A 17,761-nucleotide genomic window follows, 5' to 3' on the forward strand; every position below is an offset into this window, starting at 1 on the left:
TATCTATACTTAGCGCAGACTCAGAGATGTACATATTTTTAAAATGGCTGCTACTATTTATCTCCCACGTAAATCCACATGTATCGTAACATATGTGCAAACACAATGTGGATTTAGTTGTGCTCAAATTGAAATTGAAAAAGAAAAAGAAACTACAGAAGTTACCGTTTTTCTTATTCTAATACATAACAAAAAGAATTAATGCATAAGATCTTAAAAAAAAAAAAATTAAAATTTCGCGAAAATTCATAAATGATCTTGGCGCATTAACGTCATGTCAAAACATGACGTCATACGAATGAAAACTCTGAAATGAAAAAGCTGCAGATTATTTCGTGACGTTTACCTCTAAATTCGGATAATATCGCATTAAAATGGAGTTTTGCGGTAGTTGTTGTTTCATTTCTATTCTATTGCATCATTCGCACATTCATGGATTTCAACATGGCGGCTCACTCCTTAGTTACGACATGTCAACTGTGGATTTGACAGTAAATAGTGGCCAACGAAAAAATGTTTGAGTTAAGAATTATAAGGATTGAACACATTTTTCTAGTGGTCATTTAAGAAATAATTCATGCAAGCCTTAGATTAATTGAAATTTGTAGCTTTTATCTTACAGGGGATAAAATAGAACAGCCATACCCTTCGCTTCAGTTTTTCAAATTACCATACGGTGGTTGTCCTATTAGAATCGAAATAATCCATGCCAGCCATAGATTTGTTATCATTAAAATTTCCAACAAATCTATGGCTTGCATGAACTATTTCTTAAATAGATAGACACATTTTTGGACAATTAAATCATCATCTTTTTGTTTCAAGGGACAAGTTGGGAAGCAAACTCTGCTTTAAAATTATTCTTATAAATCTCAATCAATTTGTTTTCAAATAATTAAATGTTTAACTTATCTTTTAAATGTTCGATTATTTACCTCAAATCCACAATCAAAAGGTGGCTTAGCATTGGGGTCATACTTTCCAGCAGTAAAATTAACATCTGACGCATTTATACCTACAAATCTACAATTACAATAACATGTTTAGTATATAAACCAGCACATCTTTAATTTTTACATCAAATTCTTTAGAAACAAATAGGAACATATATATATATATATATATAGTTGAGGTTATCAAAACACTTTAATAACTAGAACGCTTAAATATGAATAACAACAAAAGTAAAATTAATTTTCAGTTTTTATATTTTGACAATTCATAAATCTAAAAGTTCAAACTAAAATTATAATATTTAAGTTTTAAGAAATCTAAAATTGTTCCATATTTTGACACCTGTAATTTATATTTCAAACAGTTATGAGATAAAGTCTGCGTTTGTTAGTGTTTTTGTGCAAGTTCAAAGTTTAAAATAAAATTTGAGTTAACATTCGCGTTATTGGTCCTGTTCAAGAAGAAATCCAGTCAGATTATAGACAGTTTCTCTAGTGGACGATAGAAAATAATAACGTTAACAGTAGACAATATTTAAATCATCATTAAACTTTGTACAGAACATGAAATGCGAGCTTCGGATCAAATGGATATGGATAAACTCATCATAGATAATAGGATTAAAATTTTGTATGCAAGACGCGTCAACAAAAAACATTGTATTTGGTGACCATATGCAATTTATTCTATTTTTATATATAAAAACAAAATCGACAAGAAAGATCCATAATGATAATTCTATAATACAGAAATTAAGATTGTTTTTCTTCAGAAATACATCTTTCAAATTTCAAGACTGTTTTTTTTTAATTTGGGGATTATACATTTATGAAAGTATATCAAGAAAAGGGCTTCGGACGCACCAAATGCATTAAGTGTTATTATTACTTTAGTTAGTTAAACTCGAGTATGTACTTCTACTATTAAAATTACGTAATGATAATGAAAATATAAGCAAGTTGAAGGTCAAAGAGGAGAATAGATATCATGTGTTATAATTTTAAATACATCTTTGTAGAAAATAGATCTAGGTAACTTTAGAAAAAAACAATGACTTAGAAGACTATCACAAGAGCTGAATGTTCGATATACTCTATCCATAGAAATGAGGCAAGTGACAAGAAACAATCAGAGTAAACATATGCACAAAGATTAGGAAGTTGAAAAGCATTAAAAACCCAAAAATTGTGCCAAATACGGCTAAGGCAATTTATGCCTGGGAGTAGAACAACCTTTTTCTTTTGATAATTAATGTAATAAATGAGAGTTATCGTTTAAATTGCCGTTTTTTTTTTAGGCCTGACATATATGAATTTTTATTTATTTACAAAACAAGTAAATTCGCAAGCACCATTTGTAAGTATTGAAAACGATATTAGCTGATGTTCGTGATTATTTTATTTACTTGTTCATGGAAAGCCCGTTATTCTATACCAACGAATATAGGTATGTCTGTACTATTCTATTCTAACAGCTTGAAATATCGTTGACAATGCGACACGTAGAGCAAAAACTTAATACAAGTAAACAAACAATTTGAACAGAAATGAGATTATGTCATTTTGAAATAATTGTAAGTACACCCACACGCCTGAATCTAGATATAAGATGTTATAGTATAATAGTAATTCAGTGATTGCAATATCTTTTATGTTTCTTACCTATTTTTAACAAGGACTTGACCTTCTTCTGGAACTGGCATGGGCGCATCAACTACTTTAGTCACATCCCGAAAATTTGTCCCAAACTTGACAGCAACAATCTTTTTGTAAGTACTTGGTAAGTTCGCCATGCTACCTATGTTTAGTGCTTCCTAAAATGGAAAAAAGTGTAACAACAAGAAGAAAAATAGGGGGAAAAACGTTCAAGAAACAAGGTTCGAACTCAGTATCATTGATAATTACCGTTCTGACTTTCGTTACCAACGACTATACGATTGCAGCTATCGACGAGTTTGACATTGAAGCATTAATATATTCATACATACAAGACTAATGTACAATTGATTCTTCACGTTCAAATAAGTTATTTTGGTTGTATAATATCTAATGATTGCCTTAATCTTGGTCGAACAAAAATGTCAAACCGCTATGATTGAATATACTCTCTGAACAATTGCAGAATCAACCTGTAACTATATAGATGTGAACAGTGTTGATACAATCAGTTTCAACTATTAAAGAATAAAATAGACGTAATATGAAATTATCTTTATGTAATTCCCTTGATTTATTGTCAAAACGTAAAATAGAGAGTCTTTTTACAAGAATTGTGTTAAACTAGAGAATTAACTAGCGTTGTGCGTTGATTATCGCCTACAGATCCATTACTTCTAATATATTCTCTAAAAAGTAAAATAACAAAAATTCCGAACTGCAAGGAAAATTCAAAATGGAAAGTCATTTATCAAATGGAAAAATCAAAAGCTCAAACACATCAAACGAGTGCATGGAACACAACTGTCATATTCCTAACTTGGTACAGGCATTTTCCTTATGTAGAAAATGATGGATTAAACCTGATACATCATTAAAAAGAAAATAAATAATATTTATCTAATAATTGTACATTCAAACTTTTTGAAACAAAAACACACATGTGTCAAGTGTTGTTTTAGGTTGATAAAAATTATTAACACTGACGAAGGCTAAATTTGTTAAGCCGAAATATTTGTCAACACGATTTTATAACATCATCTTCGAATATTCCCATCTTAAGATACTAGTACTGTTGCGGAAATTTTAAGATTTTTATAATGTGTCATAATCTGCGCAGTTTCGCCTGTTCTAGACGATCCGGTTTATGTTAAATTTGCTGGTTGGTCCTTTTTATAGGCTTCTTTATAAATATATATATATATATATATCAGGCGCGTGTAGCCATCTAGGTAAACTCGGATGTTGTTAAAAAATTTGTGCAGCTGATCGTACATGCCTTTTAATCGTATATATATATATCACTGAAGAGACATTAATTGTCGAAATCCGGATATGGTGTACAAATTTTTGCACCTCATGTTTGCGGTATACCATCTTTTCCGCAAGTTTTTTGTTTTCTATTTGGTATTAGATTAAAATTAAGATCCATTTTGTTACATCTGTGATCCGTTTATTTGGCAATCGCCATGGCAGTCAGCACGGTTTAAGAACATCCGTTGTTCGACCTGCTAGTCAAATGCGTTTTGTTAAAATATACTTTTTCACTTTTTTGGTCTTTTGGAAAATGTTGTTTGTGCTGTATTTAGACCCCTCTAACAAGAAATTTGTTTTGCATGCACACGTATAAAAATTGCGGTTTTTATCCAACGCAATCATAGGTTTGAACGTTGTTTTCAATTTAGACTTGTATATATTTTTAACAAAACGCATTTGACTAACAGGTCGAACAACAAATGTTCTTGAATCCTGCTGACTGCCATTGGCGATTGCCAAATAAACGGACCACAAGGTGTAATAAATGGATCTTAACTTTAAATTTACTACCAAACAGAAAACAATAAACTTGCGGCAAAGATGGTATACCGCAAACAAAGGTGCAAATATTTTTTGTACACCATATCCGGATTTCGACAATTAATGTCTCTTCAGTGATGTTAGGAATCAAAACGGTTATTGGAAGGCCATATAATTTACCTCTATTTGGGATAGACTCTTGAATTTTGAGGAGTCAAAATAGGATGAACGGATCATATAAACCCGAAGGCAAATATAATACAAGCCCAAACGAAAAAATATAAACAAGTCTAAATTGAAAACAACGTTCAAACCTATGATTGCGTTGGATAAAAACCGCAATTTTTATACGTGTGCATGCAAAACAAATGTCTTGTTAGAGGGGTCTAAATACAGCACAAACAACATTTTCCAAAAGACCAAAAAAGTGAAAAAGTATATTTTAACAAAACGCATTTGACTAATATATATATATATATGTGTTTATTGTTTTCTATTTGGGATTAAATTAATAGTTAAGATCCGTTTTGTTACATCTGGTGACCCGTTTATTTGGCAATCGCCAATGACAGTCAGCAGGTTTTAAGAACATCCGTTGTTCGACCTGCTAGTCAAATGCGTTTTGTTAAAATATACTTTTTCACTTTTTTGGTCTTTTGGAAAATGTTGTTTGTGCTGTTTTTACACCCCTCTACCAAGAAATTTGTTTTGCATGCACGCGTATAAAAATTGCAGTTTTTATCCAACGCAATCATAGGTTTGAACGTTGTTTTCAATTTAGACTGTTTATATATATATGACAGTATTGTTAAAATTATTGACACTGACGAAGACTATTTGTTTAGCCGAAATATTTGTCAACACGATTTTATAACAACATCTTCGTATATTACCATCTTATATTAGTTCTGTTGCGCAAATCTTTATACTTGTATAGTATTTCCTTATCTGCGCAGTATCGTCTCTTCTAGACGATCCGGTACATATTAAATTTGCTGGTTGGTCCTTTTTATAGAATATATATATCGGAAATCAGTTGAAATGAATCTCAAATTTAACCCAAAATTGTTTGATCTGCAAATTTGCGTTACCGGGATGTATCTCCTCAACGGGATTCGAACTTCATAGAATTAGATATTTTACATCTTATAAATTATGGCCACAATCTTAATTTATTAATTCAAATTTTATTTCACTAAAATATACTCCTTGCTTATATCAATGCGCTGGACAATTTTTTTTTGTCTGACCAAAAATCTACAAGAATCACTTTGAATAATGTTAATTATTAATTCAAGGTATTTGCTATATTTTTTTTATTAATTTCTCATATATTTAACTGATGCAAAACACCACCAACATAACCATGTATTTTAAGTTTGTAACTATGTAAAAACCCATATAAAATGAAAAACAAAATGTAGTTATATGTACACTGTTGATAAACGATCCACTAGTAGAAATATTGGTGTTTGCTCATGTTGAAGGCTGTACGGTGACCTGTACTTGTTCACTTTTTTGTCATTGGTCTGTAAATGCAATATTGCCACATAATCTTATTTATTATAGTAATATGTATATATATAGTTATCCTATAAAACGACAAATAATATATAATTTATGTGTTGCAATAAAACTGGTTTGAACGAAAGTCAGTTTTTTGACATGTGTTTTTATAAATAATATCGATATCACTTTTTTTACGTTCGTCTTCTTAACAATAGTTAAATACAATGATAAAGTGACGTATTTACGATACTTTCTAGACTTTCTACAAAAATGTATTACACTACAAATTTCAAGGGATAACATACTGAAACGTATTTTCATTCAAATTACAAAGGTTCAAAAGAAACTATTACCAATGCGATTGATTCGTTCTAATGTATCAGCATTTCATATGTATTTTAGACTAGACATCATCCAGTTATCCATCGAGATAACCTCCGAAGACTGCCGACGGTCATAACCCGATATTTACATAAAAATAAATAAACAGACAAGCACGTGCTGTCGTATAATGAAAATATTTCAAGATCTGTTTGATTTCATATTTTTTATTAACAATATGTGTATATCATCGTTTTACCTATATAAGAATAATTTTGTGGACCGGATCATTCAACGAAATGGTTATTCCTGGTGTCTCTATTGTTCCACTTTTCAATGTTGACATTCTTTTTGTGTTAATGAATGAACCACATGCTGAACACATTCGAAACTTTCTTTACTTAAGGTCAAGTTAGAGGTTGCAAGAATACGGATTCAAATGAGTTGAATCGTTGATTTGCAAGCCAATAATACATGAGCGATGTGTTTTTTTTTACCTCATTATCACAAAATTGAACCAAACTGATTGCCAATAGCGAAATATTATATCTATATTCCGCTTCTATAAATGGTTGAAACAAAACAATCTTATTTAAATCAATTGTCTAGTTCGTAGCTAATGTCCCTTTAAAGATAAATTATTAAGCTGGATTTATATATTATATATTTATTTTTAATTCATTTTCATTTCGTTTTATTGTATGCTACCAAGTTTCAGAACATTTCCTAATGATAAATACGTTACAAAGATATCATGGGATAGTAACGTTCGTTCATTGACATCATTTCTTAAAAATTCCTGCATTGTAAATGCCGGATGTATTGGTGACTATATGAACAAGCAACAATTCTATCTATCTATGGTAAATTCTTTTTACTACTGACAACACCTCAACACCAACCTGTTGCATCAGCTTGCCAACTTCAGACCTCAATTAAACTGATTGAAAGATTATGTCTTCATCATATTAAAATCAGAAAATAAAGCACACTCCCTCCTGTTAGGGGTTTAGTATCATACCGTCATAAAATATATAAGAACATAACCCGTATCATGCCAACAACTGGTTTCAGAATAAATGTGTTTATTTCCGATGCAAAGACCCTATGAGTAAATCAATATTGATACTTAGTTGATGGTTGAAATTAGTTTTCGGGTTATTGGCATAGGTCAATAACCATAAAACTGACTTCAACCTGAAGTCAACTGTCCAAAAATTTCACTCTAAATACACCTGGTACATTACAAGGATGCAAACTCAGTGCATTCAGCATAGATTAAAACTTTAATGTTGCAGCAATGACCTATACGATTAACAATAATGGTTGTGGCACTGCACGAAACCGACTAAACCTCAAATCACAATTTTATACTGGCAGTGAGTTTTGTGTGCTTACTGCTAGTTATTAAATACCTTTATGAATATAAACCTGAAAAGATAGGCGAAAAATACCAAAGGGATATTCAAACTCATAATAAAATTGAGAATGGAAATGGGGAATGTGTCAAAGAGACAAAAATCCGACCAAAGAGCAGAAAACAGCTGAAGGCCACCGATGGGTCTTCAATACAGCGATAAAATCCCACACTCGGAGGCGGGCTTCAGCTGTCCCCTAAACAAATACTGTACTAGTTCAATGAAAATGGACGTCACACTTAACTCCAAAACATATAAATGAACTAAAATTAAAAAAACATACAAGACTAACAAAGCCCAGAGGCTTCAGACTTTGGACAGGCGCAAGCAAAAATGCGGCGGGGTTAAACATGTTTTGTAAGATCTCAACCCTCCCCTAATACACACTGATGGCCTTTTTTTAAACATCTGTAAATCTGTATAAAAATCGTCACAGTTATTTACAATTATTTAATACGTTCTTTTTGTACAGTAGATAAGTGTTAAGAACATATCGAGAGCAAGTATATACGGAAGCGTATATGGACCTCGTCTTAGTTGCGTAATAACGCTAATGGCGACTAACCTTTGAGGTTTTTTCAATATTAAGTGGGATTTCTAAATATTTACTAAACGTGCCTTAAAATTGTCATTTCGGTATCTGTTAGAAATTTGAGAAATGAATAAAATGGACACAACCAAAGTTATGGGGAAAGTATAGGTAACATGTCCCGTCTTTCAGATATAAATTTAATCATTTTTGCTAAATAAAAAAAAACTTCAAAATTATTGTTAATATAAAAAATAAGAAGATGTAGTATGATTGCCAATGAGACAACTCTCCACAAGAGACAACATGACATAGAAATCAACAACTATAGGTCAACGTACGGCCTTCAACAATGAGTAAAACCCATACCGTATAGTCGGCTATAAAAGGCCCCGACATGAAAAATATGAAATATTTCAATTGATTAAACTAACGGCCTCATTTATAACAAAACCATTAACGAAAAACAAATATGACAGGCATGAACCAACGACAACCACTAAACTACAGACTCCTGACATGGGACAGACACATGAAGAATGTAGTTCAATATCCAAAATAAAAAAAAAACATTTGTACAAGTTAGATTCAGTACCAAGAATGTAATCTATTTATCAATGGACAATATCTGCTAAGTTTGTCAACAGGTTAGCTTAAAAAATAAAAATACATATATAGCATATATATTCTGAAAATTAATTTATACAAAATAAAAAACAAACCTACCAACAAGTTCTTAAAAATATTAACAAAAGAAATGAAAAAAAAACAATTTACAAAATATCATTCATCATTAATACAATATCTTCAAAAAAAATCTATAAAACTTACCTTTGGTTATTTTTCAAAAATCTAATATTGAACAGTAGATTTCAAACTATATTTATACATTATTTCTTCTATAAAATTAGAATTTTATGCTGTATCTACTTTCAACTATGAATCTACTTACAATTTCTATAAATTGTGCAATACAGCTCTGAATTTGGATTGTGATTAAATATTTGACATATCATAGGTTTCCGACATAGAATGAATGTGGTCCAAGAACTTAAAAAAATGAAATTGGATATTTACCTATTATGATCCAATACCCAACATATAAATACATGCGTAGATTAAGCAGTTAAAAAAATCCTTGAATTCAATTTTTGTTAAAATCAAACTAAGTTTAATTACGGACCCTGTAGACCTTAATGTGGACCAAATTGAAAACGGGCCCAAAAGTAAGGAAATAAATACAAGGTTAGATTCTGCATATCAAAGAACCCTATGAATACAAGGCTTTGAATTAAACCCCATCGAAATTGGTTAAGAAATAAGCAAAGTATGCAAAGTATTAGACAAGTATTTTGGGCCTTTCTTCCTAAAACGATTCATTGTAGACTTATAATTAATTTACTGTCCGGAAACCAGAAAATTCTAGTTTTTTTCCGTTTTTTGGTCCATAATTCTTGAACGTTTTTGGCCATAACCCTCAAAATCAACCACAACATTCTTTTTGAGGTATGTAACCTCGTGGTACAATTTCATAGAGATCCTTACACTTATACACAAGTTATTGTCCTGGAACAAGAAAAATTCTTGTTTTTGGCCCTTTATTTCTATACAGTTAGGACAATAACCATCAAAATCAATCCCAACCTTCTTTTTGTGGCATGAAACCTTGTTGCACAATTTCATAAAGATTCATAAACTTACATGTATACTCAAGTTATTGTCTGGAACCCAAATGTCTTCGGACGACGACGATAATGTTATACCATTATACGAACGCAACAGCACTCTTTTACGCAAGGTTCTGCCTGAGATGGTAATGATGGATGGATTTTTAGTGTCTAGCGGCAAATTAAATGCATATTCAGGACGAGAACATGTTATTGTTATATGAATTATTAACCCTGGCGGGGCTGCTTTGTATAAGACCGACACGCTGAGCCGGACGTGCTAGTTCACGATGTAACAATTCGCAGGAAGACATGTCATCCTACACGGATTAATTATTTTGACTCCGAGCCAACCAGTCTCTGCTTTTACTTAATAATGCCGCTTACTTGCAGAGAAGCAGCAATAACCAATTTTTAAATCTTTGGTTAAACCCAACAGAAGTTCCAACCCGCAATCTCCGCAATTTCATTCACATCTTCACATTACAGGTTACAACACTATACCATGTCATTGGGTTCCAATAAACGTTTAGAAAATTATGTCAATGTGCTTTCCCATAGGGTTTTATGCAGAACATTTATTGGAAATTTATGGTAGTTGACAAAGTGCATACCCACATTAAAAGAGTTGAGGCATTGAAGGCCAAATAAATTTTCATTTTCCACATTCTTGAGGGTCCAATTGTAGTCAGATTGCCATTGTAGAGTTCAAAAAAGTTTACAAATTAATTTTATACAAAGGCGAAAAAATCCCGCAACCGAAGTCGGGCTTCAGTTGGCCCTAAACAATTTAATAATGTATACTAGTTCAGCGAAATGGACGCCACACTAAACACTAAATAAATGAACCAAAATTAAAAAATCACACAAGACTAACAAAGGCTAGAGGAACCTGCATTTGGACAGGCGCAAATATGCGGCAGGGTTTGTGAGATCTCAACCCTCCCTTTTACCTCTAGCTAATTCATTATGGAATAAACAAACACACAGCAATACGCACAGTAAAGATCAGTTTAAAAGAAGTCCGAGTCGGATGTTAGAATAGGTAACAAAAGAAACTAAACAAAATGACAATGATTAACATAAATTAACAAAGGAGTACTAGCAGTTACCGACATGCCATCTAAAGACATCAATAAATATAATATGCACGTTTAAAAAAATGCTATATATGAAACTGCATTGCAATTTGTATTCTTTGAAAATGTATAAGTTAAAACATTTATTTATTGTTAAAATAGATTATACTGAATAGAGGTAAATAAGAAAGAAATATATGTACTACATTTTAAGTCGAACGAGATACGCCCCTTCTCTTATTTACAAATCTCAGTACACATGCATACACCCGTTGCACAGTCTACCTAATGTTTTTAAAATATATGCTTTTCACCTGGTTTTTTCCTAAAAATTATTCTGATCCCCAATTTGATGACAAGCAGATGACAAAAAAAGTATTCGAAATCCAGATTTTACCCATACCTCATAGTGTTAAATTTTGATAAAAATAATTTGATTGCTAGCGTCGAAAAGGTTAAAAAAAATCTGACTCAGACAAAAAATCATAACTCTCTGCCCCCCCCTTTCCACCCCCACCCCTCCCCCTTGTAGTTAAATGGTTGCTCACTTAAAGTATAAGTAAACAAAAAAATATTTTATTTCTGAAATTTTAGTAAATTTCTCTCAACAACAGATGTGCATTTGTATATTAAGCATTTAAAATCGACTAATAACGTTCTTCAAATTGTTTTAAAATCATCCAATAGCCTAAAACCAATTATAATAGATTTTCTTTAAAATCAATCTCTTAAAAAACAGTTGTTAATATGTTGTTGTTACTTAAATTTCTGTTTTAAACAATACATTAACTGTATTAACTGTTACCGTGTTGGTATTGAAAATTGTTTTGTTCACACATCGTTGTCAATATAATGGAATTTAATGCGACTGTCATACAAGTGAGAGTTTTAGCTAGCTATAAAACCAGGTTTAATACACCATTTTCTACATAAGAAAATGCCTGTACCAAGTCAGGAATATGACAGTTGTTATCCATTCGTTTGATGTGTTTGGGCTTTTGGATTTGCCGTTTGATTAGGGACTTTCCGTTTTGAATTTTCCTCGGGGTTTGGTATTTTTGTGATTTTACTTTTGAGATATTGTTGCTTTACATGTAACATTGTGCATTTTGACGTTTTTGATAATTTTAAATCAAGAAAACTACTGTAACTAATGTGTACCCAAAAAGAAATTCGGTGACAAATTAAAAACGCCAATTATCCTGAATTTATTTCACAACAAGTCAACTTTCTGAAAGTCCATTTTTATTTACTAAAATTTACAGTAAAATAAATGATAAGCGTGCTTAGAAGTTTCAATATCATTTTGGCTTTTTTCCGAACAATTGACTACATTATAGATAATAAAAGAGACAACAAAACCGCGATTTCAACAGATTTTGGCAAAATTATAGTTTCATCTAAAAAATGTCTAGAGTGAATAATTCCGGGGGTACTCTATTGCAAGAAATTTGAGGAACTGTAACACTGTCGGTAGAGAAGCGGATGCAGGGTCCCATTATCATATCCAGAATACACAGAAATTCTAATCTTGTCATGAATCAACTAGTAAAAGGGAAATCATTTAAGGGGGCTTAAAACAATTGGAAGGGAGGGGGTCAAAGAAAGGTTTAAAGTTCATAAAAAAGGTATGGCCAATTGGTCCGAGTATATTTGCGTACATTCCCTTTTCGTGTGGACAAATCAAAAACGCATTTTTGCCTGAATTTATTTCAAAGGAGGGCAATTTTCTAAAAGTCCATTTACCTGTATATTATCTTATTTACTTAAATTCAATATAAGGTAAATGATTAGCGTGCGTTAAAGTTTCAATTACATTTCGGGTTTTTAACGAACAATTAACCAAAATGTATAAATAACTAAAGAGACAAAAAACTGTCTTTTTGATAGTTTGGAAAAATTATAGTCATCCGAAACTGTATAGAAATGACATAAAGAAAAATTTAATTCATTTGCTTGATATCCTTCGGTTAATCCAATTTATTAATTTTACCCTATAAAACCTGATATCAAATGAAATTGTGGCTCAAAAAATAATTTTCGATGAAACATTGAGAAAGTTTTTACCCCCCCCCCCCCCCCCCATAAAAATCAAATGGTAGCTCCCTTACCCATGCTCGATATTTTGACTTTAAGGGTTTAGCTGTATCATGATAAATTATACTTAAAAATATCTATTGTTATAAAAACCTAAGTTTATACATTCTTATAAAATTATGAATTATATTAGTGAATGCATAACTGCAATTTTAAATAGATTGTGGTGGATTTTAGTTCTTTTTAGAAAATATGTAGGATAAAGAAATGTCCGTCAGATAGAGGTAACCTCGCATTGCTTTCGGATGTACAAGCATGAATAATCAACATATTGCAATTTGTATTCTTTGAAAATGTTTAAGTTAAAACATTTATTTATTGTATATGTTTAGCTTCTTGAAAACACCATGATTGTAGCTTTTCCTCAATTATCATAGTTTCTAATTTTACTAAGTGATACGATATTACAGAATTAAGTTACCATACCGCTTTCATAAATTTGAATAAATTATCTAAACTATCTAAACAGGAAATATTTTGACTTTTATTTATATTATTATTTATAACTCATATAATATACATCTCCTTATTTTTATATTTAACAATTTGTCCTTAAGCATGTTGAGACAAAGGAAGTTGAAAAAATGTGTGTCATTGCTTTATAGCTTCAATTGATTATGCTTACTTCATAATAGTAGAAAATAGTTTGTTAATTTTAAAAGTAGACTGTAATAAACTATGCACAAATTAAAAATTCACCAAATTCATATAAAAAAGATTATACTGAATAGAGGTAAATAAGAAAGAAATATATGTACTACCTGTTAAGTCGAACGAGATAAGCCCCTTATCTTATTTACAAATCTCAGTATACATACATACACATGTTGCAGTCTACCTAAGGTTTTTGAAATATATTTTGTTCACCTATGTGCATTACATTTTATTTAAACGACTGTAATTAGACTGGAAAGAAAAATGATATAAACTCGTCAACAAATAAAATCAAGGATCGTGTGATGAGGAGGTCAAAGGGAAGTTTAGAAGTTAAAAGTTTCAATCACATTTTGGGTTTTTGACGAACAATTAACCAAATTATAAATAACTAAAGAGACAAAAAAATGTCTTTTAAATAGAGTTTGGAAAAATAATAGTCACGCGAAAATGTAAATCAAGGACATTTAAGAAAATCCTTGATGAAAGAACTTCCATAGATAGTTTTGCATATACAAATTTATTCATTTGCTTGATATCTTTCGGTTAAATTCAAATTATTAATTTTACCCTAAAAACCCGATATCAAATGAAATTGAGGCTCAAAAAATAATGTTCGATGAAACATTGAGACAGTTTTTACGCGTCTGCTGTACCAAACTATAGACCGAGAATATGTATCTAGCCTAATATCTTTGGTTAGTTTATACGTCATTTAATCCGTTGAAACAAAACTTATGCACATATCCTAACATTCATTGACGACACATTCGCCAACTTCAATATTTATGTGTAAGATTGTATCTTTTAGTTGAAATTATAAGTCATTAACAGTTCATCGAGATAAAAAAAACATTAAACTTACGAAATCTAGCCATTTGGTATACTAGTACTTATTTTCATATGTGTAAGGCTATTTAGTATCGTCAATTTTCGACCATCTGTTACATACAATATGACTGATACCATAACTGTTACTTTAAGGATTTTTTCATGTCATGTCACGAATTTTCAGAAAACTACGGTCAAAAAAAAGGGGGGGGGGGGGTGAATGGTTTTTTTCTAACAAATATTCTGATCCCCAATTTGATGACAAGCAGATGACAAAAAAATTATTCGAAATCCAGATTTAAACCATACCTTATAGTGTTAAATTTTGATAAAAATAATTTGATTGAAAGCGTCGAAAAACTAAAAAAAACAAATTCTGACTCAGACAAAAAATCATAACCAATCTCTTAAAAACAGTTGTTAATATTTCTTTTTTATACATGTACAATACATGAACCATTAACTGTATTAACTGTTACCGTGTTGGTAGTGAAAATTGTTTTGTTCACACATCGTTGTCAAGATAATGGAATTTAATGCGACTGTCATACATGTGAGAGGTTTAGCTAGCTATAAAACCAGGTTAAATCCACCATTTTTTACATTAGAAAATGCCTGTACCAAGTCAGGAATATGACAGTTGTTATTCATTCGTTTGATGTGTTTGGGCTTTTGGTTTTGCCGTTTGATAAGGGACTTTCCGTTTTTTGAATTTTCCTCGGGGTTCGGTATTTTTGTGATTTTACTTTTGACATATTGTTGCTTTACATGTAACATTGTGCATTTTGACGTTTTTGATAATTTTAAATCAAGAAAACTACTGTAACTAATGTGTACCCAAAAAGGAATTCGGTGACAAATAAAAAACGCCAATTATCCTGAATTTATTTCACAGCAAGTCAACTTTCTGAAAGTCAATTTATGTTTACTAAAATTTACAGTAAAATAAATGATAAGCGTGCTTAGAAGTTTCAATATCATTTTGGCTTTTTTCCCGAACAATTGACCACATTATTGATAATAAAAAAGAAACAAAACCGCGATTTCAACAGATTTTGTCAAAATTATAATTCCATCCAAAAACTGTCTAGAGTGAATAAATCCGGAAGGTACTCTATTGCAAGAAATTTGGAGGAACCGTAACACTGTCGGTAGAGAAGCGGATGCAGGGTCCCATTATCATATCCAGAATACACAGAAATTCTAATCTTGTCATGAATCAACTAGTAAAAAGGAAATCAATCAAGGGGGCTTCAAAATAAATGGAAGGGAGGGGGTCAAAGAAAAGTTTAGAGTTCATAAAAAAGGTATGGCCAATTGGTCCGAGTATATTTGCGTACATTCCCTTTTCGTTTGGACAAATCAAAAAATGCGTTTTTGCCTGAATTTATTTCAAAGCAGGGCAATTTTCTAAAAGTCCATTTACCGGTATATTATCTTATTAACTTAAATTCACAATAAGGTAAATGATTAGCGTGCTTAAAAGTTTCAATAACATTTCGGGTTTTGACGAACAATTAACCAAAATGTATAAATAACTAAAGAGACAAAAAAATGTCTATTTGATAGAGTTTGGAAAAATTATAGTCACCCAAAACTGTATAGCAAGGACATTAAAAAAATCCTTAATGGAAGAACATCTATAAATAGTTTGTCATATAAAAATTAATTCATTTGCTTGATATCCTTCGGTTAATCCAATTTATTAATTTTACCCTAAAAAACCTGATATGGTGGCTAAAAAAATAATTTTCGATGAAACATTGAGACAGTGTTTACCCCCCCCCCCCCATAAAAATCAAATGGTAGCTCCCTTACCCATGCTCGATATTTTGACTTTAAGGGTTTAGCTAAATCATGATAAATTATACTTATAAATATCTATTGTTATAAAAACCTAAGTTTATAAATTCTTATAAAATTATGAATTATATTAGTGAATGCATAACTGCAATTCTAAATAGATTGTGGTAGATTTTAGTTCCTTTTTAAAAAATATGCAGGAAAAAGAAATGTCCGTCAGATAGAGGTAACCTCGCATTGCTTTCGGATGTACGAGCATGAATAATCAAAAAATTACAATTTGTATTCTTTGAAAATGTATAAGTTAAAACATTTATTTATTGTATATATTTAGCTTCTTGAAAACACCATGATTGTAGCGTTTCCTCAATTATGTTTCTAATTGGACTAAGTGATACGATATGACAGAATTAAGTTACCATACCGCTTTCATCAATTTGAATAAATTATATAAACTATCTAAACACGAAATATGTTGACTTTTACTTATAGTATTATTTATAACTCATATAATATACATCTCCTTTTTAACAATTTGTCCTTGAGCATGTTGAGACAAAGGAAGTTAAAATCTTGTGTGTCATTGCTTTATAGCTTCAATTGATTATGCTTACTTCATAATAGTAGAAAACAGTTTGTTAATTTTAAAAGTAGACTGTAATAAATTATGCACAAATTAAAAAATCAACAAAAATCATATAAAATAGATTACACTGAATAGAGGTAAATAAGAAAAAAATATATGTACTACCTGTTAAGTCGAACGAGATAAGCCCCTTATCTTATTTACAAATCTCAGTACACATACATACACACATTGCACAGTCTACCTAAGGTTTTTAAAATATATGCTTTTCACCTGTGTGCATTAAATTTTATTTAAACCACTGTAATTAGACTGGAAAGAAGAATGATATAAACTCGTCAACAAAAAAAAATCAAGGATCGTGTGATGAGGGGGTCAAAGGGAAGTTTAAAAGTGTCAATAACATTTTCGGTTTTTGACGAACAATTAACCAAATTATAAATAACTAAAGAGACAAGAAAATGTCTTTTAAATAGAGTTTGGAAAAATAATAGTCACCAGAAAATGTATAGCAAGGACATTTAAAAAAAATCCTTAATGAAAGAACTTCCATAAATAGTTTTTCATATACAAATTAATTCATTTGCTTGATATCCTTCGGTTAAATTCAATTTATTAATTTTACCCTAAAAACCCGATATCAAATGAAATTGTGGCTCAAAAAATAATTTTCGATGAAACATTGAGACAGTTTTTACGCGTCTGATGTCCCAATTTATAAGCCTAGAATATGTTTCTAGCCTAATAACTTTGGTGAGTTTTTACGTCATTTAATCCGTTTAAACAAAACTTATGCACATATCCTAACATTCATTGACGACACATTCGCCAACTTCAATATGTATGTTTAAGATTGTATCT

General features: G+C 30.8%; 1 protein-coding gene across 2 annotated transcripts in view; it reads right to left on the bottom strand.

Annotated features, from left to right (window-relative positions):
* LOC127709113 (prostaglandin reductase-3-like) overlaps positions 1–17,198 on the bottom strand; it is a 37,426-nt gene extending 20,228 nt beyond the window's left edge. The window contains exons 1-3 of one of the 2 annotated variants that reach the window (XM_052214463.1): positions 17,066–17,198; positions 2,616–2,767; positions 936–1,023 (exon numbers count right to left, since the gene is read on the bottom strand). In XM_052214463.1, the coding sequence (XP_052070423.1) occupies positions 936–1,023; positions 2,616–2,746 (219 nt within the window). In that variant the 5' untranslated portion in view covers positions 2,747–2,767; positions 17,066–17,198. Of the gene's footprint in view, positions 1–935; positions 1,024–2,615; positions 2,768–13,787; positions 13,914–17,065 lie in introns of those variants that run through there. The other variant, XM_052214465.1, reaches the window with a different exon arrangement.
* Positions 17,199–17,761: the final 563 nt, after the last annotated feature.

Source organism: Mytilus californianus, unplaced genomic scaffold (assembly GCF_021869535.1).
Source record: "Mytilus californianus isolate M0D057914Y unplaced genomic scaffold, xbMytCali1.0.p SCAF_7, whole genome shotgun sequence".
Classification (NCBI taxonomy): Eukaryota; Metazoa; Mollusca; class Bivalvia; order Mytilida; family Mytilidae; genus Mytilus; species Mytilus californianus.